At 36.3% G+C, this 27,406-nt stretch overlaps 2 protein-coding genes across 7 annotated transcripts in view; one reads left to right on the top strand and one right to left on the bottom strand.

Annotated features, from left to right (window-relative positions):
* Positions 1-8,238, bottom strand: part of RABGAP1 (RAB GTPase activating protein 1) — a 198,137-nt gene extending 189,899 nt beyond the window's left edge. The window contains exons 1-2 of one of the 4 annotated variants that reach the window (XM_031954259.1): positions 8,167-8,238; positions 6,913-6,988 (exon numbers count right to left, since the gene is read on the bottom strand). The gene's annotated coding sequence lies outside the window, so the exon portion shown is untranslated. The other 3 variants (XM_031954260.1, XM_031954261.1, XM_031954262.1) reach the window with 3 other exon arrangements.
* Positions 8,239-10,528: 2,290 nt separating this feature from the next.
* On the top strand, positions 10,529-27,194 carry ZBTB26 (zinc finger and BTB domain containing 26). Of its 3 annotated transcripts, none has more exons than XM_031954256.1 (2): positions 10,529-10,628; positions 22,702-27,194. In XM_031954256.1, the coding sequence occupies exon 2, from the start codon at positions 22,712-22,714 to the stop codon at positions 24,035-24,037; it is 1,326 nt and encodes a 441-aa protein (XP_031810116.1). In that variant the 5' UTR covers positions 10,529-10,628; positions 22,702-22,711; the 3' UTR covers positions 24,038-27,194. The 3 variants fall into 3 exon arrangements, with proteins under 3 accessions (XP_031810116.1, XP_031810117.1, XP_012409152.1); XM_031954257.1 differs by having other exon boundaries at positions 10,531-10,624; XM_012553698.3 differs by lacking the exon at positions 10,529-10,628 and adding an exon at positions 10,665-11,066.
* The last annotated feature ends 212 nt before the right edge of the window (positions 27,195-27,406 follow it).

Raw genomic sequence — 27,406 nt, 5'->3', positions numbered from 1 at the left:
TCTCTCTTCTCCCCTCACCCCCACCTTGAAAAAAAATTTCTTTGGAATTCAGACTTAGTAGTAGTATTGCTGAGTCAAGGGGGTTGAGTATAGTTCCACCTGCTCTATAGAATGGCTGAATCAACTCAAAAGTCTATCAACAGTATACCGGCGTCTAAATTTCCCCATATTCCTTCTAACATTTATCAACTTCCCTATCATATTAGTCCGTCTGTTAGGGGATGACACTTTCAGAGCTGTTTTAATTTGAATTTTTCTAATCAGTAGTGATTACTATAGCTTTGATTTCTTTACCTGAAAACTGCCTGTTCATATCCTTTGATCATTTATCAATCAGTAGCTTAATTCCTGAAAAAGCCTCTACTTTCAGCCTTCAGTTTCTCAACTCCCACTCACTTCTCAACTCCTTAGAATCTAATGGCTTCCAACCCACCTCTTTTTTCCAAAGATATCAATGATTTTCAAAATGTCAAAACTGATGGCCTTTTCTTGGTTCCCCCAATTCTGTACTTCTACAGATTGGACCAATTCATTCTTTATAGTTCTATTTCAGTTGGTCTGATCCTTCCTTGTATACCCTGCTGAATATTATCCGCAGGGCTCCAGGCCCTTTTCTCATTATATCCTAAAATTTTTGGTGAGCTGCCATGGATTCAGTTATCATAAATATGCATATGACTCCAGAATTAATACATCTAAGCTCTGACCTGAGTTTTAGTCCAAAATCACCCACTGGAAAATCCACTTGGATATGTTGTAGGTATCTCAGATCTTACATGTCTAAAAGAGTATTTTCCTTTCTAAACTTATCACTCCACCAAACTTATCATCTCTTTCCTTTATTTTTTCTTCTCTCTGCTCATACAACTACAACCCTAATTCAGAAACTTGTCATCTCTGTTTAGATTACTTCGACCATCTCCTAACTGGTCTCCCTGCTTCCAGGCTCTTTTCCCCTCTCCTACTCTCCATACAATAATCTTTCAAAAGTACAGGTCCAAGTCACTCCCCTGCCAAGAATCTTTAGAGGTTCTTCTTCTCTATTGTCTCTAGGATAAAAAAATAAAATCCTCAACTCAGCTCTTAAAGACATTTACAATCTGGCTCCAGCTTACCTTTCCAAGCATAATATCACACTACTCTTCTTCATACAGTCCACGTTTCTAACTAAGTTGGCCTATTTACTGTTGTTACCAAAGTTCTGCATTACACCTCCTTCCTACTCATGGGCTGGAATTCATTTCTCAGGTCTATCTCTCACAATTCTAAATTCAATTTAAGGGCCACCTCTTGGAGATAACCTTTTCCAATCCCCTGAGCTGTTAACTTAATCTTCAAATGGTCCTATACTTTTCTGTGCAAATGTATTTCCAAAAGAGTACAAGCTCCTTGAGAGCAGGGATTGTTTTTTTCCTCTTTTATCTTTCCTGCTATGCACGGTACCCTATATTTAGTAGGTACCAAATGCCTAACAAGTTGAAAAGGGGTCATGCAAATTTAATCTTTAAAATTGACTAATAATTAAATTTCCATAAATGCTTCAACAGGATTTATAAAGCATGAGCTCTGTCAGATTTTAATACACAGAAAAATTTGTCTTTGTTAAAGATCACTGGAAGTTGTATGCAAATGTAACCTTATGAGAATAGCATATGAATGTCACTGATCATTAAGCCTTGGGAGATCAAAACACAGGAATCTAGCAAAATTATTAAAAGAAAAATGCAAAGTCAGCATACTTTTAGAGTTTATATACACACATATGTATATATAAAACACGCATACACATGAAAAATAAGCACGAAGTGGAAAAACCAGTGAATTTAGATAAGACTTCTTCTTTCTTCTAATGTGACTATCAATTATCTTGTGACATAAAACAAATTACTTAAGTTTCTCTAGGCCTCAATTTCCTTATCTGTAGAATGGATGGACCTAGATGATCTCTAAGATTTCCTCCAGTTCCAAATCCTTTGGTCCTAAGTATGAAGAAGTGATTCCTCAAGTTATTATGCAAGATACTACATGCAGTTCAATGTTATTGCAATTAAATTTTAACAAAAAGGTAAACTGAAACAGATCTCTGAGCAACATAACCTATATTAGCAGGGGTATGCTATTTGGTCAATAAATGGATCAATGGCTTGCCTCCATTAATGCCAAAGACCTGAACAAAAGAACAGTATCTCATTTTTAGGTTTTGGGGAATACAGAACAAAGATCAGAATAGGGTAGATGACAGAGAACTAAGGGAAACATGACTGGTTACAGAACTGAGTCATAGAGAAGAACATGATTGGGTGGAAGTCTGGTAATAGAGGACTAGCAATGATACCCTTTCTCCCCCCCACCCCCACTTTCTTTTATGAGACTAAAAAGTGCTCACTGTTTGAGTGCAAGTGAAAGATAATGGCCTAGACTTTTGGAGTGCAAACCAGACATCCTTGAAGAACTGCGTGGTGATAAAGATATCAGACTATAACTATTGCATTCTCACACATCCTCCAAGGTCACAAATTCTTTGAGACAGGAGAGTTGGATTTTTAAACTTAACCCATTACAGGTCAGCTGAATTCTGAACTAAGTTTAAAAATAAAGAACCATGATTTAAGCAGTAACAGAGTAAAATCAATTACTTATAAAAAAGAAACAATGAGAAAATGATATGGGATCAATTTAAATCTTCTCAGTATCAATGGCAGAACTAAGTGAAGACAGAATGTTTCCCAAAGTCTCAGTGCTGTTTTATGCTATGCTTAAAATTGCACTGAGAGGCAGCCAGGCTCAGTGGATAGTGCCAAACCTGGAGTCAGAAGCCACCTGAGTTCAAATCCAGCTTTAAAAATTTGATACATATTAGCATTTTGACCATAGGCCAATCATTTAACCCCAATCGCCTTGTAAATTTTTTTTTTAGATTGTACTAAATTGTAAAAATTTTAGGGATACCTTGTATAAAGTTTATACATTCACTGAATCAAAGAGGGGGAAAAAAAACACCAAAAACATTTATTGGAAGAGCCAAACTTCAAAAACCTCTTTATTTGAAACCACAGCAATCTTCCAGAAAGCTTATTTAATTAATAATACTATAAACTGATGACTACTTCAAATGTAATCTTACTGGATTCTGAAGGACAAAACCCATCAGTTAAGTGTATTTAGGACATAGACTCTGATATATTTGGTCACATCATTACTCTTCTAATGTTTTGCAGACAAAGATGCCTGCTAAGGTCACACAAATTTCCAATTTACACACCTATTCAATAATAGCTTTTTTCTGGAGAGAAAAAATAAACAACAAACACTGCTCATGGAAATGGGCATGAAGAAAAGTGCACTGGAATGGGAACTAGGAGAAATGTTCTAGTCTTGGCTCTGCTACCAACTAGCTAAGTGACTCGAGGCACATTACTTCATCTCTCAAGTCCCCTTCAGCTAAAACATTCCATGAACCCTTGAATCTATATAAGTTTGTTTTTCCTTCAGGAACATTCGCCAAGTATCAATTCCTCATATTTACATTTTCTCAAGACCTGAATATAGAATATTAAAAGGCAAATATATAGTTAACCACAAAGACACGAAATAAGATTCCATAAATTTCCCTATAATCTTAAGTTAATATGGCATTTATTAACACTTCCATTAAGTTATTTAAATGAAGCCTATGAAAAATTATACTCCAAATACTTTGGAAGTTTGATAATATGTATAATTACACTAAAGACTATAAGACTATTAAATAGCTTAGCAAAAACTACATAAAGAAATACATTTAATATAAAAACATTCGTCAAAAAGGTCAAGTTTACTTAGTATAGATTTTATTCTGAGATTGTGTTTTCCTATTTCACCTAGGTTGGAAGGACAATATCCCAACATGCTGATCCTACATTTGGATCAATACAGGAATTCTTGACCTACTCATTTCTCATCTGAGTTGGTTTGGCTATCTTAGGCAGTGTAATCGCCTTCCTACTCACAGAAGCTCAATATCTTGGTATAGCTTAGTATAGATATAGATATCCAGTTTAGCTCACGGCAGCTCAGAACTACAGAGCTCAAATGATGCACCAACTTCAGTCTTCCCAGTAGCAGGGATTACAGGTGTGCACCAATATGTACTTGCTAGCACAGATCTGAGACCAGGAATTCTTAAGATATAGTCAATGAATTTGTTTTTTAATATTTTAATCCTTGAATTTCAATATAATTTATTTTCTTTGTAGCCCTACATTTTTCATTTTATACATTTGAAAACATTATTATTGAAAGTGTCTAGAGGTTTCACCAAGTATTTCATGACACAAAAAGATTAAGAACCTATTTTAGACTAATAATCATTTGAACAAGTCCACAAAGTGTATCATGGGAACTCTGAAGGACACAGGCATCTTATCTGACTCCTTCATTTTATAGAGTGGTAAACTGAGGCTCAAAAGGTTAAGTGAAATTTCACAGTGAGTTTGAAGGAAAACCAAAATCCAGGTTTTCTGGTTCAGATATATTTACCCTACTGATAAAATGACTAGAGTGGGGGCACTATAACTGAGAATTTTCTCTGCAGTGGATATTATTTTTTGACGAGGTAGTAAACAATATTATAAAGAACAGTGCAGAAATTTTTGTCTAGACTGTAAGCACATTTTCTACATAGATCTCAACTCAACAACCTTCAGTGACCTTACTGTCTATCAAATAAAATAGAAACACTAGTACTCAATGCCTTCAACAGTCTGACCAAAGTCTATGTTTCTGGCTTTAATTCAAACTAGTCCTATTCATACACCCTTCATTCCTACCAAAGTTGCATCTTCTTTTTTCTCTCTATGTAACACTTCAAGACATCCCCCATGCCTCAACTCTTTCTAGAAATCTATTAAGACTTAACTCTCTCCTCTTTCCTTAAAAAGTCTGAGATTCCATCTCCTCACATTTCACATAGCCTCTGACCATCTTTACCTTGCACTTACCTCATTTTCCTTCACATAATTATTTGTGTGATTGTCAATTAGACAGTTAAGTTCCATGAAGGAAGCACTATATTATATTTAATTTTTAGGAGGCTCTTCATCTGTGCTTATTGATAAGAAAATACATAAAACAGAGTAATCTTATATCACTACATCAGCATTATAACAATGACCATTAGGCTTAAAACTGAAATTGACCATAGAAATCACCTATCCAATCCCATTATTTTATAGATGAGATAAAGTGATTAACTTTTACCTATAAGAGTATTTATATATCACAAAATAATACTTTTAATATGCAATTAATTAATAGTTGAGACATTTTAGAAAATTCAATGTGCTGAGTTAGAAAATTAAAAATTAGAAAAATCTGAAAGAACACAATAAACTACAAAATCAATTATAAATTATTTGGGTATTACTTTACACATATTTTAGAAGGTAATGAAGATTTATTACTTTTTTTAAATTACAGAGTTCTACAGAATTTCCAAAGTCATTACATATACAAAACTGTCAATTCCAGATTTTAACTTTCAAATATAAAAAACTACAGTTGTACCAAAGGGTAACAATGGAAAAAAGCATTTTTCCAATTCAAAATTTAAAGGCAAACATTGATGTGAAAAGATTTCAATATGCTTATTTATTTATGTAGAATTCAGACACCAGATTATTATAGGTCATGCATGAAAGAAAAAGTTCACTTATTCCTTGATACATTCTGATAGTAGTATTAGAAATAGTTTCTTTGGCTATTCAACTACAGGAATTTAAGATAATAAATTTCAACTTTTTTGAACAGTCCCTAACCACTAGCTTATATAAAATAAAGCAGCTGGAAGGGACAACTACAATTGCCTGAGAAGTCAGGTATTTGCTTAAATAAACATTTCAAAAGAAATTACCATTTATTTCCCTAAAAAAAAAAAAAAAAAAAAGAACAAGAGCTCAAATAAGCCTAAAAATTAAAATTAATGTTAAAATGACTATGTAATAGTAATATGTTAGCTTAACAAGTCCAAGGGCATTAGCTTCCTAAAATAAACAATATAGTCCATAACTGAAGCCATAAGTAAAATAAAAATGGAGAGATGATGATGAAAATAGTATGATAGATTCAATAGGCACAAGAGTACTCTATAAGCTGATGGTGACAAATCTTAAAGAGCTAAGGCATGTCATTTTCATGGCTATCCTTAATAGGCATTGAGAGTAGTGAAAACCTAGGAGTAGGAGGCTTAGGATTCAAATCTTGCCTCTGAAAAGCACTATGTGAATGATTCTCTTAGAGCCCTAGGCATTTTTCTAAGGCTATAAATTGATGAGCAAGTACAAATCAGTGTTGGTAGAGGAAGTTTCTTATACCAATGAAATCATGAGTCTGGACCATCCTTTCCTCTGTCCTTTACTTTCTGCCAAAATAAAATATACTTATCAACAAGAGTAAGGGAATTGGAGTTAAAAGACTAAGGTTCAAATCTTGATTCTGTTATTACCCATATCACCTGGGATAAATCAATCACCCTCTCTTAGTTTCATTATCTATAAAAGGGTTGGATGATGATTTACTTTCCCATTTTAAAATCTTATCATTCCATGAACATTCTGATTTATTAGCATTGACTGATATCAACTGTGAGATATCAGGGCAACGATCAAACTCGATTCCCTATCCCATATATACACTTGATTCTAAACTTTTGACTACTGTCCCATCTGCCTAGTGAAACCTTATCTTTCTTTTCTAGTCTAACTCAAAATCTATTTAACTTCATGAACTTTTCCTGATCTCCCTCTCGACAAAGGGCACTTTGCTTTTACTTCCCTTATGCACTTATACTAACAAATGATACCAGATAATTTAATTTCTTATGTTTTATCATTATACTAATCCATAAATTCAATGAGGATAGAAATCAAGTGTTACCTAAATTTTGTTCATCAGCAATAAGGACGACACTCTCCTCATAGCTGGTGCTTAGTAAATGTTCAAGTTTTGAGTGCTAGAAAGAGATGAGTTACAGGAATGAACTAAAAAAATGATCAACACAATGACAGGAGAAGCAGGAAGGGAAAAGCGTACAATCAGGGGGAGAATGGCTGGCCAATACTCAGATAACTTTTCAAAAAGGCAGTATTATAGCCTAGACTGACTCACTAGGATGCTACAAAAGGAAGGACAAAGATAGTTTGAGGGACAAACATTCCTTAATGGGAGAGGAGGCTGGATTAGCACTAAGTGATATGGTTAGAACACGGACTTGGACAAGACCTAGCTCTAGCACTCTTTAGCCACGAGACCCTAAGCAAGTCCCTCTCTCTTAGAGCTCTTTCTGATCTACAAAAATGAAATAGTTTAATAATAAGTTGTGCTTGTCTTTTTGTTTTTGTTTTTAAGATAGGAGAGGCCTAAGAATACTTGCAGAAACAGAAGGAACTACTGGAGGAGGAGTGAAAAGAAGCTTGGTGCCTTGGAAAATATGAAATTCAGGAAAATATTTCTAGTCCCAGTTCTGTCACCAACAAGTTGAGGAACCCCAAATAATGGGCTTCCTTCAGCTTGTCTGCAAAATAAAGGTCTTACACGAGACTTAGAGCTTCGAAGAACCTTAGAACTTACGTCAGAGTAAAGGCTCTTAGTTACCAAAGTCCTTCTAAACCTACAAATGAGAAAACTGAGGCAGCATTAGATAATCGACCCTACTAGAAATAACAATTTGTAATTCTGGGATTGAATTATCTTTCTGCCTGAATACTCCAAGTTCAAAGGCTGGGGAAGTGGTCAAGAGGGTCGGGACAACAAGGAGGGTGGTCTCCCTTTCAAGAAAAGAGGTAAAAACAGACAAGCAGACACCCCCACCCAGACAGGGGCAACCGGTTTGGTCAGGGGCCTTCCTGCGCATGCGCCCATCCCCATCACTGCTTCTCCCGGGTTTCCCCCCCCCCCCAAACCTAACCCAGTAGTTTGTAGGGGCTCCAGGCCGAAGCAACGCTAAAGAGGTGGGATTAAAAGCAGACGCCGACTCAGGGGCCCTACCCCCCACAAGAGAGGGAAGCACAGAAGACTGCCAGACTTCCCCCCTTACAGGGCTCCAAGGGATCACAGTGAGTGGAGCTGCCTCCCCGCCCGCGGAGGATGGTTGGTGGGTGGGTGGGTTAGAAGGGGGGAACGCGGCCCTACCCGACCCGACCCGCCGTCTCCTCCTCAGCAGCAGCCGTCCTGTCCCCGAGGCTCCTCAGCCAGGGCCTCCCTGCCCCGCCCCTCGCCCCTCCCGCGTCACGTGAACTGCACTCCTTCCGCCCTCCGTTCCACCTCCCATGTTAAGCCATAGGCCACACACTGGGGATTACGGTTCCTATTGGTCAGAAGATGCGGCACGCAGTCCTGGGTCTCCCCGCACAGGATTCCTTCCAGTTTCCCCAACTGCCGGAGCCGCTGCGCCTGCGCACCTTTTTTACCTTTTTTACCAGGTCTGGCGGCTGGAGCTGGTAGATCCAAGAAGTTTAGCCAGGGGGATTTTGTGTTGGGACTTTAAAGGGAAACCGGGAGCATAGGATGTGCAATTTATTACAATCCACTTGTTTTACAGAGGCGGAAACTAATGGCTAGATAGAATAATTGTTTCTTAACTTTCCCAGGCTCTTAGATTGGTGTTAGAACCCAGATCTTTTCTGTCGCTATGGTGTGTGGAGGAACGTAAGAAATTGGGAGTCAGATGGCCTAGCTCCAGTCCTTGACATTTAGCTGCGTGCACTTCTGTGCTAGATACTGCAGACAGAAAGACTAAATACTACTTCCCTCAAGGAATTTACGTTTTATGGGGGGTAACATCACCCATGTAAGAAAATACAAAAAAAAAAAAAATGTATACAAAGTAAATACGTGGAAATGGCCTGGTATGGAGGAAGATTAGCAACTGTTGGGATCGGGATCTGTAGAGGCCTCCTGTGCCTAGGCAATGGCACTTAAAATGAGCTTTGAAAGAAGGTACAATGTTTCAAAAGGTGGAATTGAAGAGGGAGGCAGGGCAGACAGCCTGTCAATTTATTAACACAGAGATTGGAGCTGCAATGCTTAGTGTGAGTTATAGCACATATTCCAATTTGGCTGGATCAGAGTTTGTGAAAGGGAATTATGTTTTTGTCTGGAAAATTAGACTGGAAAGTTTACTTCAACTCAAGGAGATTTAGTTTCCTTATTCCAAATGGGGATAATATTTGTACCTAAAGCACTATAGAAATGGTAAGTATTTTCATTACTTCAGATTGTTTCTTCCTAGAAGTAACTTTATAATAGGACATTTGAAATGGACACTGTGCCCTGCCTCCTCAGAGATGACAATCTTGAAAAAAGTCATGAGTAGAATATAAGCTCCCTTATAGTAGGGACTGTTTCTATTTTGTTTTTGTGTCTCTACAGTTTTGATCGTCAAATACCATTATTAGGAGATGCATAGCAGCTAACAGTTTCTTAAGTGGTAAACTTAAATAATACAAAATAAAGTAGTTTGGAAATGAAGCTTTAGGAAGGACTTCCTTCTTTATTATCAAACACTTCTAGAGTGCCTTTATGGTAGTGGGAATATAGGGAGCCAGAAGACAAGGTCCCTGCTCTGGAGAAGCAGGATATTTAATTCAATTTAACAAGTATTCAAAGCACCTTCTTAATAGTACATCCCCTTAAACACCTTACATTCTAGTTGCTAAAAGATAACTATTCAAACAAATAGAACAATGACTGAAGGTACATAGGATTAAAAACTGGAAAGAGCGATTAGGAATATTTGTCAAGACCAGCCTTTTTATTTTACTGGTGAGAGGAGAGTGGAAATGACACCTTGCTTAACAAGTAAAAACAATACAAGATTAGAATCTTTTGACTAGAAATCCACCAGTATTTTCCAAATCCGACACTGCTAAATACCAAATAAACAGAAAGTTTTAAAAGAAATCTGAGGCAGTGACATTGCTGAGGACTGGGGCAGTTTGTGTCTTTACCTTCTATAACACTGGGACTGGATCCCGAAAGGATTCGAAAAGTAGAGGGGAGAGCAGACGGGTGAATGGAGAGGATTCATAGTAGAAAATTTGTTGCAGGAAGATTCCCTGGCAGTTGATTTGATATGCCAAGTCCAGGGAAACTTAACATCTTGATGCCCATCTTGTGGTTAGAGTGTTCACAACACTGTCTAGGGCAGGGAAGAAGAGGAATGGGATGGACGAAGAAAGAAGAAATGCAAAGAGGAAGGGTAGAAGTGGAGGAGGGGGAAAATGACTTTAAGCACATTTGGGAGGAAGAATGGGAGCACTTTCTGAAAGAAAAGTGCCTCATCTTCCAGATCCCAAACATTCCTCCTGACACACACATACACCCACCCACCTACCCCTTAACAATTTGCATAAATCTTTTCGGATGTCGGATATACGCTCCTCTCCCGGAATCCTGATTGGCTACAGATAGGAAGGAGCACGTCACTAAAAAACCTGGAAGCATTCTCGGGAGTTCAAAGGCTTCCCTTCCGCTTCCTGTCTGTATCCCCCCCCCTTTGGCTACAGTCCCCTCCCCCTCCCTTCCCCCCCGAAGCCCCCGAGGGGCCGGAGCTCCAGGCTGTGCGGGATCCTAGCCTCGGCTACTCTAGGTTGGTAAGTGCGGGACTGGGCTAGAGGGGCGCGGATGTGGGCGGGGCTTGATATGGGGCGGGGCCAAAGGGGTCCCTATTTGGCCATACCAGCCGTTCCCTCCCTAGTAGGTCCCAAGGTGGGCTTCTAGGCAGGGACTACGACTGGACTGAGGGCCCTGGACGCATCGGCTCCGGCCACAAGGGCTGGAAACCGGGGCTGTCGTCTTCCCGCATGGCCCCATCTCTTGGGTTCCTCTCTCGGTCCAGACGCTTCCTCCTATTTAACTCTGGGAGAAAGGCAACGTAGCGCTCCCTGGAGCCCAGGGAGTAGGGAACAGTAGGGGAGGCTGCACCGACTGGGTAGGTGCTGCAGGGGCTCCGGCCCTCCGGCTCCTCGTCTCCCTGCTGCAGCTGCCGGCAGACTTTTTCCAGCCCCTCCAGACACCGGTCCCGAGTTCCGGTGAGGTACCGCCCCCTCTCCCCCCGCCCTCCCTCCGCCCTCCCCATTCCATCTCTGGGAGCAAATCAAGCCACAGCCCTAAGTTTTAGCAGGTGACGAAGGTGGCAAATAGCTGTGCCAGTGCGGATTGTCTGTTAGATTGGGGTTTTCCTTAGAGATCAGTGGGAGAAGTTACAAGCCTTTGGAAGAGCGGAACTTGTCTAGATGCTTAGGCTCCAGGGTTTAAAGAGCATCTTTGGCTGGCGGCCGTAACGGCGGGGATGGCAGTGGTGCATCAGGTTGACACTGTTTTCCTCCTGGGGGATGGAAAACCTTCCTGTAGTCATAAAAGCCAGATCTTGAGTATTAATATTCTCGATGCCCTCTTGCTTTCTTCTTAATTAGTTGAGGTTTTTGTAAGGAGATAGATAATACCAGATTGTCCATCACATTCATTCTACCACTTGATTCTGAAATACACCAAGCACCAAAAGTTTTACGGGTGGAGAAAAACACATTGAGAAAAGGAAATTTTCATTTATAAACTATTACTTAGCAACGGTTACAAAAAGAAACCAAACGAGTTGTCTTAAAAAAAAAAAAAACCACCGAGTTTATGGAAGTTTTATGAAAACCACCAAGTTTTCATAAAGGTTTTGAATGGATGTGTTGTCATGCGGATGGGTCATATGGTTAAGCATAAGAGAAACTCTTCTTAACATACAAACGGTTGAGGATTCCAGCAAAAGGAAGATGTTTATTTAGGTGAACTCATTTAAAGATAGACGCTGAACTGAGCACAATCATAACAATATCAGAGCTAGAACTAGTCAGATATAATAGACAGTACGCTGGATTTGGAACAGTGGGGGAGGTTTGAGTGTCTTCCTCCTCTGTCGCTAATTGCATTACTTTGGACAGCACAGTATCAGACTTGGGCCTCAGTTTCCTAATATGTAAAATGAAGTGGTTGTATATGAGGATGGAAGGAGAAAGAAAGGAAGATGTCTGGAAAAGACTGGAGCTTGAGCTCAGAAGACAGTATGGACCCATAGAAGGAAGTAAATACTGTTCCATGAAGCTTGTTCGACTATTTTCAAATCATTCTTTTTTCATAAATGAGGATTTTCAACATTGTTGGCAATAAATATAAGAATAATGTAATTTTAAAGTCTGATAGGATCATCTGTACTAGAGGGTATTTTATTAATAATGATATTAAAAAAATAAGACATTTCAACTTTAAAAAAAAGCCATACAGTGTAGTGGAAATTGGATGAAGTCAAAAGACTCTGAAGTTCTAGTAAGAGTTAAAAATGCTGGGGCAAGTAGGTGACTCCCACCAGCCCTGAAGTCAGGAGGACCAGAGTTCAAATATGGTCTCAGACACTTCCTATCTTTGTGTCCCCAGGCAAGTCACTTAAACCCCAATTGCCTAAGCAAAAAAAAAGTTTAAAATACCCATGTGGCCTTGGGCAAGACACTTAACTTTTTTGAGATTCAGTTTTCTCATCTGCAAAGTGCATGTTAACATCTCAGAATTGTTCAGATAAGCAAATAAGCTACCACTCTGTGAAAGTATTTTGAAAACTATTAAGCAAAATACATATTTAAACTAATTTGTATGTTATTCACTACTGAGAAATGTAATATTTAAAATCATAGGACTTGAAATTGGAAGCAACTTTAGTTTAGTCCAAGCACCTTTTTTACAGATGAGGAAATTGAAGCACAGAGCACATTAAGTAACATAACTAGTAATGCAAAGTTTGAACTCCAGGGCCATTGACTTCATGTCCATTGCTTTTTCTACCAAATTCCCTGTTGAGAAAATATTATCAGTCAGCAAGTATTAAACTGCCTACTCTTTTTTTTTTTTTGTAACTTTTTTTTTCTTTATCTTTTTTTTTTTTATTTAATAGCCTTTTATTTACAGGTTATATGTATGAGTAATTTTACAGCATTAACAATTGCCAAACCTCTTGTTCCAATTTTTCACCTCTTACCCCTCACCCCTTCCCCCAGATGACTGCCTACTCTTTTTAAAGACTTCTACTTTGTGAGGAATACTGTAGTAGTCCTTCCTCTCATGGGATTTACTAATTGAGGAATGAATGCTTCAAACTTTTTGCTAATCCCTTGGTGTTGCTTAAGAAAGAGGCCAAGATCTCACATTATTGGATAATGGATTAAAACAATTTTTTTTTTTTTTTTTTATTTTGGTTGTAATGGGGAGGACATTTGTTTGAGGAGAGATTTTGGAAAATTAGTCAAGGAAATTATTTTAGTTTTAGGCACATGTGAAATTTAGTTTTAACATCACTGCAAAATCTGTTAGTTTGGAACATAGCAACATTGCTCTTTTGTATCTCTTTCCTCTGATTAATTTTGACACTGGGTTACCGTCTTTTAGCCAGTGAGTCCTTCAATAGAAAGAGAAACTCACTTCCAACTCTACTGCACCCTTTCCTTTCAGTTGAAATAGATTTCATTCTTTTCTAAAACTAATGTTTTCCTTTTTCTATTATCTATTAAAATTTCATCATCTTCTGCAAAACTGTCTTTTGCTTTAGTTGACCAGTTAAGTAATTCTATAAGGTTCTGACCTTTCGACTTTATTATGATAGCATGTTGGAATTGGACAATTAGTGAACTTTAAATGAATCCTGTCTTTATGTGCAGAATGTCAGTCTAGCATATGGTAAATAGAAGCTTGTCAGCTTTTTTTCTAGCTTTGTGTCCTTTTTTGAGTATATTTTGTATGACTACAGGCCAGCATTCTATTTTTCATACTAAACAATGAGACAGTTATATTGTAAGTATTCTTTTCTCTTGGGAAATAAAATGGTCTAAAGAAAAAGAATCTTGAACTAGGAGTCAGGTTGGGTTCTCATTCCAGCTTAGTCACTGATTGTGTAATCTTGAACATTTAGCCATCCTTGACCTTGTCTCCTTTCTTCTCCCCTACTTCTCCCCTTCCCCCTTACAACACATAGAAAATTGATTGTAAAGTGAGTTTGAGTAAATTAGCTTTAAACTTCCTTCTAATTCTAAAGTCAAGTCATGTAATTTCAATTTTATGTCATTCCCAATCTCATACTATCTCAAATACTTGCTATATTGATGGATTGTAACCTTTTGTAAAATGATTTAATGAGGTAGTAATGACTGGTAGGGAATGAGCTTTTTTTGAACTTCTCTAAAATGATTCTTGGGCTACAGATAAAGTCATTGAGACCTGCCAGATTTTGAGCTCCATTGTTCTATGGATTACAATGAGCTATTAGAAATCTTTAGTGGAGGCCTTAAAAATATCAGATGTATGATAATTGAATATGATAAATACATTGAATAATCACAAAATATTACCTGAATATCTAATGTACTTGACTCTATGCCAGGAACTGAGACATCATTCTTAGCTTCTAGTTAAGAAGACATGGCAGATATTTAATATAGAAACCAAAAAATGCACATGTTTTCTCAACTATTCTTCCTTGCTTTCATAGTTCATTACTTCCTCAACTCCCATAAACTGTTGTTTCACTCTGTCTTTGCCACAGGAGTGGTTATGAACTTTTGATATTAACATAGGTGCTACAGATGTGGGAAAGATTGCTATCTTTGATTCCCAAACCCCTTTAGTTAATGTAATTACCCTTTGACTCACAAATCCTGGTCCCTTTGAATTCGAATAGAAGATCTGGACCTGTCCCAGCCCCACTGGGATCTGAGCCTACTTTGGTGCTATACCCAAAAAAGCCCCTCGAGTTAAATCTCCCATTATAAAAGGGAGACTCTGGGACCCCCTCTTTACAGAGATTCCAAACATGCTAGCCATGTGAGGCCCCTCTGTCCACGGGACCCTCTGTCCCGTGCCCTCCTTATCTCTACCTTCACTTATCTTCTTACTTCCAAACCCAATAATAAACCTCTTTTATCAATCTAGCTCTCGGGCCAATAAATGCCTTTATTGGGGACTTGCACCGCTACTAGACCTCATTTACCGCCGTATCTTTGTACCCAATCCAGGGGAGTTCCAGGGGAACTCTGTTTGACATCCTGTACCCTAAACCTGCCACTAGACTTCAACTAAACCCTAATTTCATTTAAGTACCCCAAATCTAGACCTCAACACTACCTTTACAATCCAAAACTTTCATATTATTTTATCTAATCAGAGATGTCCTAAGATGTCTCTCTGTTTCTTACCCCCTTCTTATCCTACAATTTATGCTTATTGTAGCCTCTAGACATTCTAATCCTCCTTGCTTTTCCAGGTAGTCATCCCTGCTCTGGCTTTACTTTTTCACCTTCAAAATCCTGACCTCTATAGTATAAACTAGTTTATACTTGTTTATGGTTAAATCCTTTTGTTAAATCTGCCTTTCTTTCTTTTTTTAAAATTTAATTTAATTAATTTATTTTTTAATAACTTTTATTGACAAAACCCATGCCAGGGTAATTTTTTTACATTATCCCTTGCACTCACTTCTTTTCCGATTTTTCTCTCCCACCCTCCATCCCCTTCCCTAAATGGCAAGCAGTGCTATATATGTTGAATATGTCGTAGTATATCCTAGATACAATGTATGTGTGCAGAACCAAACAGTTTTCTTGTTGCACAGAGAGAATTGGATTCAGAAGGTAAAAATAACCCGGGAAGAAAAACAAAAATGCAAACAGTTTACATTCATTTCCCAGTGTTTTTTTTTTTTTTTTTCCTTTGGGTGTAGCTGCTTCTGTGCATCATTGATCAATTGAAACTGAATTAGGTCTCTTTGTCAAAGAAATCCACTTCCATCAGATTACATCTTCATACAGTATCGTTGTTGACGTATATAATGATCTCCTGATTCTGCTCATTTCACTTAGAATCAGTTCATGTAAGTCTTTCCAAGCCTCTCTGTATTCATCCTGCTGGTCATTTCTTACAGAACAGTAATTCAATCTGCCTTTCTAAAACCCAACTTAGTACTGTTTCCCAACTGCCTTTTTAGCTCCTATATAATGCTGCTGAATGCTCCTGGAATTTGCAGTTGTACTGATTGTATTCACTCCAGTTTCATGTTATGTAATCTGACTTTGATCTTTATTGCTTTTTGCTTTTACTTTTAATTTTTTATCCCATTCCCCACTGAGCCTATTCTAATCCTCTTTTGTCTTCAGATCATATCTGTGACATAATAATATTCCATTACATTCAAATATCATATTTTATTTAGCTGTTTGCTAATTGATAGGCACCTTTCTTTCTTTTTTCCCTACCCCTTTTTCCTCCAATTTCTAGTTCTTTGCAACAATAAAAAGTGCTGCATAGATAGTTGTTACAAGTTATTTCCTTCTGTCTTTAATCTTTTATATAGTGATATCTCTAATTCAGAAGGGATGGGGAGTTAGTGACATAATTCCCAATTACTTTCCAAAATAGCTAAACCAATTTATAGCTCCACCAACACTGTATTTCTGTGTTTACCCTCTCATAGCTTCTCAAACAATTATTTTCCTTTTCTTGTCACATTTGTCAGTGTGATAGTTATGAGGCAGAAGTGTTTTAATTTTCCATTTTTCTCATTATTATGACTTGGAGCTTTTTACATGGCTGTCCATAACTTGGATTTCTTGCTTTGATAATTTTTTTTTTCACATGCTTTGACATTTTAGCTCCTAAGGAATACTTATTATCCTATATTATTTGAATCAGTTTCTTATGTACTTTGGATTTCAGAGTAACTTGCTCTAAAGATTTTTTTTCTAGTTAACTATTTCCCTTCTAATTTTAATGGAGTTAATTTTGTTTATGCAGAAGCTTTTCAAACCTATTTAGTCAAAATTTTCATTTATCTGTTGTTCTTATTAGTATTTTTCCAAATATATGTAAAGCTAATTTTCAACATTCATTTTTGTAAACCTTTAAGTTTCATTTTTCCTCCTCCCTCCTTTAACTTCTTCTCCCAGAGACAACAGGTAATTTGATATAGGTTAAATATGTGTTGTCCTTTTAAACATAGTTTCATATATGTTAGGTTGTGCAAGAAAAATCTGACCCCAAGGGGAAAAAACCATGAGAAAGAAAACAAATAACAAAAAAGTGAAAATAGTGTGCTTCCATCTACATTCAGTCTCCATGGTTTAATCTCTGGATGTGATTGGCATTTTCCCTCCCAAGTCTATTGGAATTGCTTTGAATTGCTCCATTGTTGGGAAGAGCCAAGTCTTTAACAGCTAATCATCACATAATCTTGTTATTGTATACAATGGGTTCTGCTCACTTCACTTAGCATCAGTTCATGTGAATCTTTTCAGACTTCTCACAATCAGAAAGCCTTTTTATCAATATTTATGAAAAGTATCTTTTTATATCTAATTTGTTTATGACTTTTTATATTTGTCACATTTAAATTTGAAATTTATCATGATATATGGTATGAGATGTTTGTCTGAATCTGATTTCCCAATTATTTCTTAATCATAAAATCTGAGGGCCTTTTCTCAGTCCTTGAATCTCTTGATCTTAGTTTTGCATTTGACGCTGACATGGGTGAACTCTGTTAAAATTGTGTAAAATAATCACTGAAATTGCATCCTCTTTGATCTGCAAAAGAGGAGAGATTGGAGTCTCTCAGGCTCCAAAGAGTCTAAGAGGAAACATACTTTCCAGGCTGGCCTTTTTCTAAGTCAAATCACCCTCCCTCCATCCCCTTCCCCCCCCCCCTATTGATCTTTTTGGGAAACCAGATTCCCCATTCAGGCTGAAAAAGCCTTCAAAGTGATTTTCATTCAATTGGGAGATCTGCACTGGATGTGGATAAGTATATATATAAATTATATATAATATTATATATATATATATATATATTATATAATATATAATTTATATAAGGCTTAGGCCTGAGGGCATTGGCTTTCTTTTCAACTGGGAACTTCAGTCTCAGATTTCCTATTAAAGGGCAATTCTAAACTCCATAGTTTTGCAGAATGTTCAAAGCAGGTTTATGCCTTGTCAAGGAACTTCTTGGCATAGCTGCCTGCCATGGACTCCTGCCCACTGTGAAGAGACCCTCTTCTCAGCGGAAAAACCTTTTGTTATTTCTCTGCCACTGAGGAAGTCAGTAAAGCTGACTTCTGCAGTGCTAATAAAACATCCTTTTTGCCATTAATGTTTTGGGTTCTTGAATTCTTTTAGGAACCTGTGCTGACCTGAAGGAGATTTTCACAACTCAACTCTGTAGTGCCACTAACTGCATCAGTTCTATTGATCTTGCTTTCTTCTCTGAATCTTAATGACACAACTGTCTCTTGGATCTCTTTTTACCAGTTTTGACCGCCAGTGAACTCTGTAAAAAATTGTATAAAATAATCACTGAAACTATGTCTCCTTTGGTCTGCAAAGAGAGACTTGGGATCTCCCAGGCTCCAGAGTCTAGAAAGAAGGCACATCCTTCTAGATTGAGATAAGGAGTATCCTTCAAGGGCAAATCATGCCCATTGATCATTTTGGAAAACCAGATCCCCCATTCAAGCTATAAAAGCTTTCAAAGTGATTTTCATTCATTTGGGAGATCCTGGTCTGATAATCAGTTCAAACTGCTCCCAGATTTGTCTTTGCCAACCATTCTTTGTAAATTTCTTCATTAAGAAATATGCCAAGGGAAAGTCTCTTAGTGAAAAATAAAACCTCCTCTTTTTGCCACAGACTTTGAGGTTAGCAAATTCTTTTGCTTCTAAACCTATGTCTCCAAGTAGAAGGGATCTCATTCATTCACATCATCAGTTTGGTTTTTCTTTTAAGTCTTCTTTGTTGACTGATGACAGAACATCAATCATCCCTTTTCATGATTATATAAGCTAGGACTTTGGTTTGGGTCTCCTTCTCTGTACCTTGCCTTAGGGATCTCATCAACTGGCACCTCTATATCAAATTCCCAGATCTGTGTATCCTTCATTTTTAAGTCCAGTCCTTAATTTAATTTTTAATTTTTAAGTCTAGTCCCATGACACCAACTGCCACTTTGATATATCTCCAAGTGCCTTTTAGTCATAATAAACTGAATTTTTAAAAAATAGCAATGATTATTTGAAACCACTCTTCTTCCTCTATCCACACCTTTTCAACCTTCTTTTTTTCGAATTTTTCTATTTCTTTTGAGAATACCACAACCCTTCTAGTTGCCTGGACATGATGGTATCCCTTCTAGTCAACTTTTAAGAGCTTATAAAGTACACATTCACAAATTTGTAATTAATGCTACTTCAATTTTCCCTATGGCTCAAGTTGCCTATCCCCCAGCAAAGATTCAAGCTGCATCACCTTTTGTCTGGATCTTGTAATATATTCCTAAATGGTCTCATAGATTTCAATCTCTCTCTTTTCTGATCTGTCCTCTACAGAGATGCCAATGTGATATTTCTAAAAAACATATCTGATTGTTTCATTTCCCAGCTCAGGAAGCTGCAATGACACTACTATGTCTCTAAGAACTTTTTTATTTGGCTTATAAAATCCTTCACAATCTGGCAACCATCTACCTTTCCAGGCTTATTGCCTATTATTACTCTCTCAAATTCATTCAGTATTCCAGCTTGTCTAACCTAGTTGCCATTTTCCAGACACAACACTGAATCTCCTGTCTCTCTATGACAGTATATTTCCTTAGGCCAGGAATGTAATACCAATTCACCGATGTTCCTGAGAGATCATACTTTCCTTAGGGGATAAAGTACCACCTGCCAGAAGCAAGTCCTTATCTCTATTTATAAAAGCTCTCCCCCTGGAAGTTACTTTGTCTCTGTGCCTGTATATGTTGTTCAAAAGCCCACTCTTCCCTTCCATAGAACACAAGCTCTTTGAGGTCAGGTACTTTTTTTATTTTTATTTTTGTATTTCCAGTCTTGACATAAATGACATTTAATAAATTGATGTAGAATGAAAGAATAAATTAAATTTAATACAGAAGTCATTATTTCTTAAACTCGGCCTAAGGAAGCTTCAGAATAGATTAATATTTAATACTTAAATGTGAACTTAAGCTTCCCCCAAACTATAGTAAACATATTTGCCCATTTGGGTGAATATTTGAGATAACTTAAAATTGTTTTTTTCTTTTGAAGTTTATGTTGATTTATTGGCTTATTTCTTTAAAATTAAAGGGTTTTTTTTTTTCTTTTTAAATCATAATCTAGGGGCAGCTAAGTGCTGCAGTGGATAGAGCACCAGCTGTGAAGTCAGGAGGACCTGAGTTCAAATCTTGTCTCAGACACTTAATACTTCCTCTCTGTGTGACACTGGCAAGTCACTTAACCCCAATTGCCTCAGCCAAACCCCCCCCCCAAATCCCCATAATCTACCTTCTTTCCACACATCATTCTCTCTATTTCTCTATTGAGAAAGGAAAAAAAACAATATCGCTTATTATAAACATGTGTAATCAAACAAATTTCTTCATTGACCATATTAAAAATTAAAAAAAATCTTCATCTGTACTTTGAGTCCATCATCTCTCTCCATTGGAATGTAGATGGCCTATTTCATCATCAGTTCTCTGAAATGGTGGTTGGTCATTGTTTGATTAGATTTCTCAATTTTTTCAAAATTGATCGTCTTTACAATATTCACATTGCTTTTAGAAAGATAATTTTCATAAAACCAATGAATATAAAGCAAATAATAGGACTTGCTTCTTAAACCATGAGAGGGTGATTGGACCTATCTGTCTTGTTCGCAAGAATATTCAAATATATTTGAATGATTTGCAGCAATTAACTTTGCCTAATGAGTCCACAGAGGGAAATATTGGTTTGGGCTAGATAATGGTAAGAGCTAATGGAACCTGAAATGAGTAAACTCTCAGAAGATTTTCTTTTGTGATTTAAAATTACTTTGCTTTATAATTTTTGGTGCTAAATTATAATGCTATATATTTTTAGAATAGACATTTTAAATAAATATTTAAAACTTAAAAGTACAAAATAGAAATGAATTCTCATCCTTATTTTTTTTTTCCTTTCTAAATTGTCACCAATTGTCTTGATATAATTAAGATTTTTATAAAGGGTTTTCTTTGCCACAAATGTAATATTTTTTCTTCCATATCATCTGACATCTTTTAATATCTAAACTGTGGTATTTGTTATTTATGTTGCTTGCAAGGTATTGATAAGCTTTTATACAGTCTCTATAAAATTATATAAAATGCCAAAAAACTCTGTGGAGTTTTTAAGTTTTTTTGGCCCTTTTACCTCTTCCTTCTATTTGTCCACCCAACCCAGTTTTTCTGTTACTAGAATTATTATTTTCCCAGAAATCCTTTAATTCATTTTTGACTTTTTTTTTCTTTTTAATGTTTCTGCCCCCATATTCCTGCCATTTTGTCATCTGTCTTGGGATAGGACAGTCAAGTTGTTTGTAATATTTTAAGAGGAAAATCAATGAGATTTTTCTTTTCTTCCCATGAGAAGCAAGCATCTTTGTAAGTATTTGGCCTTACCTTGAGGAGAACATGAAAACCTTGAGCTGTAGTTCTTAGTACTTAGTAAAATCTAGCTCAGTAGTTAACTGAACTTGTTTGGATTCATTACAGTTTATCATTAAAATCTGGTCAAATTTTTATTTGAAGATAGGAAAAATGCCTTTGAATTGATTAATGATTTGCAATTCTTATTATAAGTACTGATAAAAGAGAAGTGTTGAGCTATTTGTTTTTCCACTTCTAAGTACTTTCAATCTCTTTTCATCTCTTATTGCCAAAGCTAGCATTTCTAATACAATGGGGATAGTAGGCAACTGTGTTTCACTCTTGATCTTATTGGGAATGGTTCCAGTTTATCCCCATTACATATGATTCATATTAATGATTTTAAATAGATGCTACTGACCATTTTAAGGAAAAGTCCATTTATTCCTATACTCTCTAGTGTTTTTAATAGGAATGGGTGTTGGACATTATCAAATGCTTTTTCTGCATCTATTGGAATGATCATATGGTTTTTGTTCATTTGGTTATTGATATAGTCAATTCTGCTAATAGTTTTCCTAATATTGAACCAGTCCTGCATTCCTGGTATAAATCTTACTTGGTTATGGTATATTATACTGGGGATGATTTTCTGTAATCTTTTTGCTAATATTTTATTTAAGATTTTTGCATCAATATTCATTAGGGAGATTGGTCTATAATTTCCTTTTTCTTTTTTTGTCCTACCTGGTTTAGGTATCATTACCATGTCTGTGTCATAAAAGGAATTTGGTAGGAGTCCTTCATTCCCTATTTTTTCAAATAGTTTATATGGCATTGGAGTTAATTGTTCTTTAAATGTTTGGTAAAATTCATATGTAAATCCATTTGGACCTGGGGGTTTTTTTCTAAGGGAGTTTATTAATAGCTTCTTCTATTTCTTTTTCTAAAATGGGATTGTTTAAGCAATTTACTTCTTCCTCTATTAATTTGGGCTGATAAGTACTTTTGACACTGTTGAAAAGGGTTAATTTTTTGGTTGTCTTGGAAAGCTAGCTTCTTTCTAAGAACATTTCCTAAAAAGCAAATAGGTAAAAGTTGTTTTGTTTGTTTTATTTTTTTTTCCAAATCAAGTCCAGGTTTCTTACATTTTTGACTTTTTTTTCCCCCTATCTCAACATCTCTACATTTTCACCCTTTAGGTCTGCCACAATGTCTGAAAGAACAGATCTCCTTCGCTTCAAGTTTGAAAATTATGGAGATTCAATGTTACAAAAAATGAACAAGTTAAGAGAAGAAAATAAGTTTTGTGACGTCGCAGTTCATATAGATGATATTGAGGTTCAGGGACATAAAATTGTGTTTGCTGCAGGCTCACCCTTCCTAAGAGACCAATTTTTATTGAATGATTCCAGAGAAATAAAGATTTCCATAATGCAGAGATCAGAAGTGGGGAGACAATTGCTGCTATCCTGTTATAGTGGCATTCTGGAATTTCCTGAGATGGAACTGGTAAATTATTTGACAGCTGCAAGCTTTCTTCAGATGAGCCACATTGTAGAACGATGCACACAGGCCCTTTGGAAGTTTATAAAGCCCAAGCAGCCTTTGGAAGGCAAAGAGGAATGTGAACAGCAGAGTGATTCTTCAGAATCAAAAGAACAGCAGGTAGATGACAGAGACTCACAGGAGCAGGATTCCCCCTGTATTCAACCCTCTGAGTTTAGTATGGATATGGAAGACAGTGACATTCAGATTGTTAAAGTAGAATCAATTGGGGAGGTTTCAGAAGTCAGGAATAAAAAAGATCAAAATCAGTTTATTTCTTCTGAACCATCTGCTTTACATTCCTCAGAACCCCAGCACTGCTTCATTAATTCAACTGTGGAAAACAGAGTAAATGAAATTGAACAAAACCATCTCCACAATTATGCTCTTTCTTATGCAGGTAGTGATAATATCATTATGGCCTCTAAAGATTTGTTTGGTTTTAATAATCGTGGCATAGACAAAGGCTTTCAGTGGCATCACCAGTGCCCAAAGTGTACCAGGGTGTTCCGTCATCTAGAGAACTATGCTAACCACTTAAAAATGCATAAACTCTTTATGTGTTTACTCTGCGGAAAAACATTCACTCAGAAAGGCAACCTCCACCGACATATGCGAGTACATGCAGGCATCAAACCCTTTCAGTGTAAAATCTGTGGGAAAACCTTCTCTCAGAAGTGTTCCTTACAGGATCACCTTAACCTCCATAGTGGAGATAAGCCCCATAAATGTAACTATTGTGACATGGTTTTTGCACATAAACCAGTTTTGAGGAAACACCTGAAGCAGTTGCATGGTAAAAACAGCTTTGATAATGCTAATGAAAGAAATGTGCAAGACCTCACAGTGGATTTTGATTCTTTTGTTTGTACCACAGTAACAGAAACTAAAGGGTGTCAGCAGCCATCAGATGCATCCCAGGTATTAGATGCAGGTAAACTGGCCCAGGCTGTACTGACTATAAGGAGTGATGGTACCTGTGTTAATTAAGTAGAGTTCTACATATAAGTAATGGTTAACCAAGAAAGCATGAAGAACAATTAAGTGTGACCTTGGGGATTGGGTGGGGAGCATTTTGGTTAATTTGACTGGTGTAAACAGTTGGGGCTCAATGAAAGCACCTGCTGAGTTGCTATTGCTACATTAAGGTGTTTTTACTCCCCCTTTACCCTATTTTCAGTTATACATTTTCTTTCCATAAGTATCTGGTTTTCTTTCTCAAAATTACTACACTGAAGGTCAATAATATGGACTCCTGTTTCTGACTGGTTCCATTTCTATTTGTTTGTGGGGCATGGTAACAACAAATTAACCTCACCTATTTTTCATCAATAGATGCCAAGTTAGGAGAAATGAAAAACACTGTAGATTGTGGCTGAAATTTTTTAAAAAGTGTTTTTAATGTTTAACCTTGACTTCAGATAGAGTGAATCACTGGCTGCTCAATAGTAAATTCTTTTGTTTTTGTTAACATTTTATTTCTTCCACAAACTCCATTTGAGCTCATCTTAAAGTTCACAGGAAGTATATTTAGTTCATTATGTACTTTTAAACAGTATTAATATTTTATTTCCATTTTCTAAGTTATTCACATGAATCAGATGATACACATTGTTTTTTTCAGTCTCACTTGCTTATACAAGTACAGATCGCTGTTAATACTAATATAATCACATATAAAAGACAGCAATTGAAATCACTGTGTTAACAAAATGGATATCTTTGGTTTTTCAATTAGAATATTACATGAAAAGGCCATTTGTATTTATAACAGTGTTACTTGTCTATTGATTTTCTTAAAGCTAGGACAACAAATGATAAATGTACTTAATGGATGTGTTGAAGAATAATGATCTTTAAAAAAAAAAGTTAGTTGGTAGTTGATATACTTTGTCAGGTGAGCCACAGTCATAGTGAGTTTGATTAAAAAAAAAAAAAAAAGCATACTATTCAATTCTTTGTAGAAGTTTACGAAATCTCCACAAATCATAAGTGCACTTTTCTGTAGTCATAGTGTACTTCCAAACCTAAAATAACTGAAAAAATCCTTATGAATTACAAAGGGCACATATTATAATCAGATTTTTCTTTTAAAGGTGTCCAATCTTATCTCCTTACCTGTAAGGCTCACTAGCACCATGTTAATCTATTTGTATAGGTTTTTTCCTTTGCCTCTTGAATAATATTTTGGATTCTTAACTATTGTATGACATATGAGTTAGATTTAGATAGTCATAGCACTATAGAATGTTAGAGCTGAAAGGGACCTTAGAGATAAACTAGTTGAATTCCTTTTCACAGTTGAGGAAACTGATTTCCAGAGTGGGAAATGACTTACCCAATATCATTTAAAACAAAGCTTTTCACTTCACATGTTCCTCAAGGCTTTATTAATAACCATTTGATATTCAAGATAAAATATTACATGTTAACTGGAGGTTTTATGTTTCCTCTTTAAATCATTGCTGGGTTTTAGGCCAAGAAAGAGCCCATTGTTTACTAGCTAAATCTCACATAATATTCATTCCCATTTAGAAATTCTTTTCTACTTGAAAAGTAGTAGTTTGAAGAATATTCTGCTGTTACAAACTACTGAGATGAATTTGCTTAGTGATAATGCTTGTTTGCTGTATTGTTCCTCCCTTTGGCAAGTAGTAAGAATACATAGTGGGAGTTGAATGGGGAATAAACCCAAACACTTTCTAAACTAGCTTGTGTTAATTTACGTCAAATTAAAAAATATATATATTTTCTTTTTGAGTGCATGTAAAGAAACTTAGATGGTTTGAGGGAATTCCTGTGGTTGGTATATTGAATGCTTTATTTTGTGACTCTAATTGGAAACATTGTATCGATCAATATAGTTTAAAAAATACTTTCCCATGTTATTTGCCAGACAACTTAAATGCAGAATGTGTTGAAGGGTAGAGCCAGTAAGCACTTAACGCTAGTTATAATAAGCAGAGCAGATTGTGATGTAGCTGCTCCCTGACAATACCTACTTTTACAAAATCTCACTGAAGATACCAATGCTATGCAACAATGAGAAGTTACAACAGGATATTTAAACCATTTTGTTTTATGTTTGAGTAACATTTGATTACAGGAAAATTATATGGCATAGTCAAGGGACTTAAGTTCATTAAATGAAAGTTGTGCTGCCATTCTTGTGATGTTTTTGTCTTAGTGTATTGACTAAATAGGCAAGAGTTCAGATTTACAGCTCTTTTACTGAAGACTAGATTTCCTGGGTTTTTATCAGATAATGTAGAAAATTAGGGCAAGTCAAGTGCCCTCATATTTCAGAGGAGTAAATAAAAGGCCAGGAAGATAACTTGCCAATGTAATGGCAGAACTAGAACTTCCCATAGTCTCAAAATATCTTAGGGGCAGACTCAATGACAGGTACTAAAAAAAGTCTTGATTCCCATCCCGGCCAGTGTTTTCCCTGTTATTCCACACTTGTCTCGTGTAGTTCCTCTTAGGAAAACCTTTAGTTTGCACTTCTCTGAAAATATAAATCACTAAAGTGACTGAACTCTCCTCCATTTGTTAGCTGGAGTGAAAGTCCCTTTCATTTCTGTGAGATTTTCTTAATGAAGTTCAATGACACTATATTAAATTTGCTATTTTAGCTAGAATTTGATTTTTTCAAATATGTAGGTTTCCTAGCTTGTATTGAAATTTGACCAGACTACTGAATGACATAGAAAACTATTTGAAATTCTTGTGGTAGAAAGACTAAAACTTTTTATTCACTCAGCATTAGAATTTTATAGATCTTTGATATTATAATCCTATAAAGCACAAAAAGAAGAAGGAATCCTGTTAAGTTTTAGCACTACAGTTTAGAATTTAAAAAATTAAAAGCACTTGGTTGAAGTGACTAACATCTAGAAAGGTAAATTAGATATGGGTTTAACTCCTTTAAAATTTTTTCACTAGATGCTGTATAAATAGGGCATTCCTCTGAGACCAGGTTCACCTTTTCACTACTGTCAAATACATAGCAAAGTACTTACTTCCATTGTCTACTTTCAGCTAATGAACAGCTGTCCTAAACTTGTTGTATGTTACACATACTGACTACGAACTACCTCTTCACCTATTATGAGGAAGTTTCCTTAATAAAAGTGTGACAACTAAAATCCTGGTGTCAATGGCTTGCTTCATTCTCCCATTTTCTTTTGAAATCCTTGAATATCATTGAAGGTAATTTTTACATTTTTTATGTATAGGATCGTGTCACTTTTAGGAAAAATCTTAAGATATTTACTTGCTAGAAAAATTATCAAGTTATTGGTCTAAATTAAAAGATGTAGGATTGCATTGGAAGAGTATTTTCCCTTCAGTACTTAC

The sequence above is a fragment of the Sarcophilus harrisii genome, chromosome 2 (assembly GCF_902635505.1).
Source record: "Sarcophilus harrisii chromosome 2, mSarHar1.11, whole genome shotgun sequence".
Lineage (NCBI taxonomy): Eukaryota > Metazoa > Chordata > Mammalia > Dasyuromorphia > Dasyuridae > Sarcophilus > Sarcophilus harrisii.
Note: the sequence above shows the minus strand (reverse complement) of the source record. Positions and strands in the feature narration are given on the sequence as shown.

Excerpts from the sequence above, each read along its gene's own strand:
- ZBTB26 (XM_031954256.1), top strand. The coding sequence starts at position 22,712 with ATGTCTGAAAGAACAGATCTCCTTCGCTTCAAGTTTGAAAATTATGGA.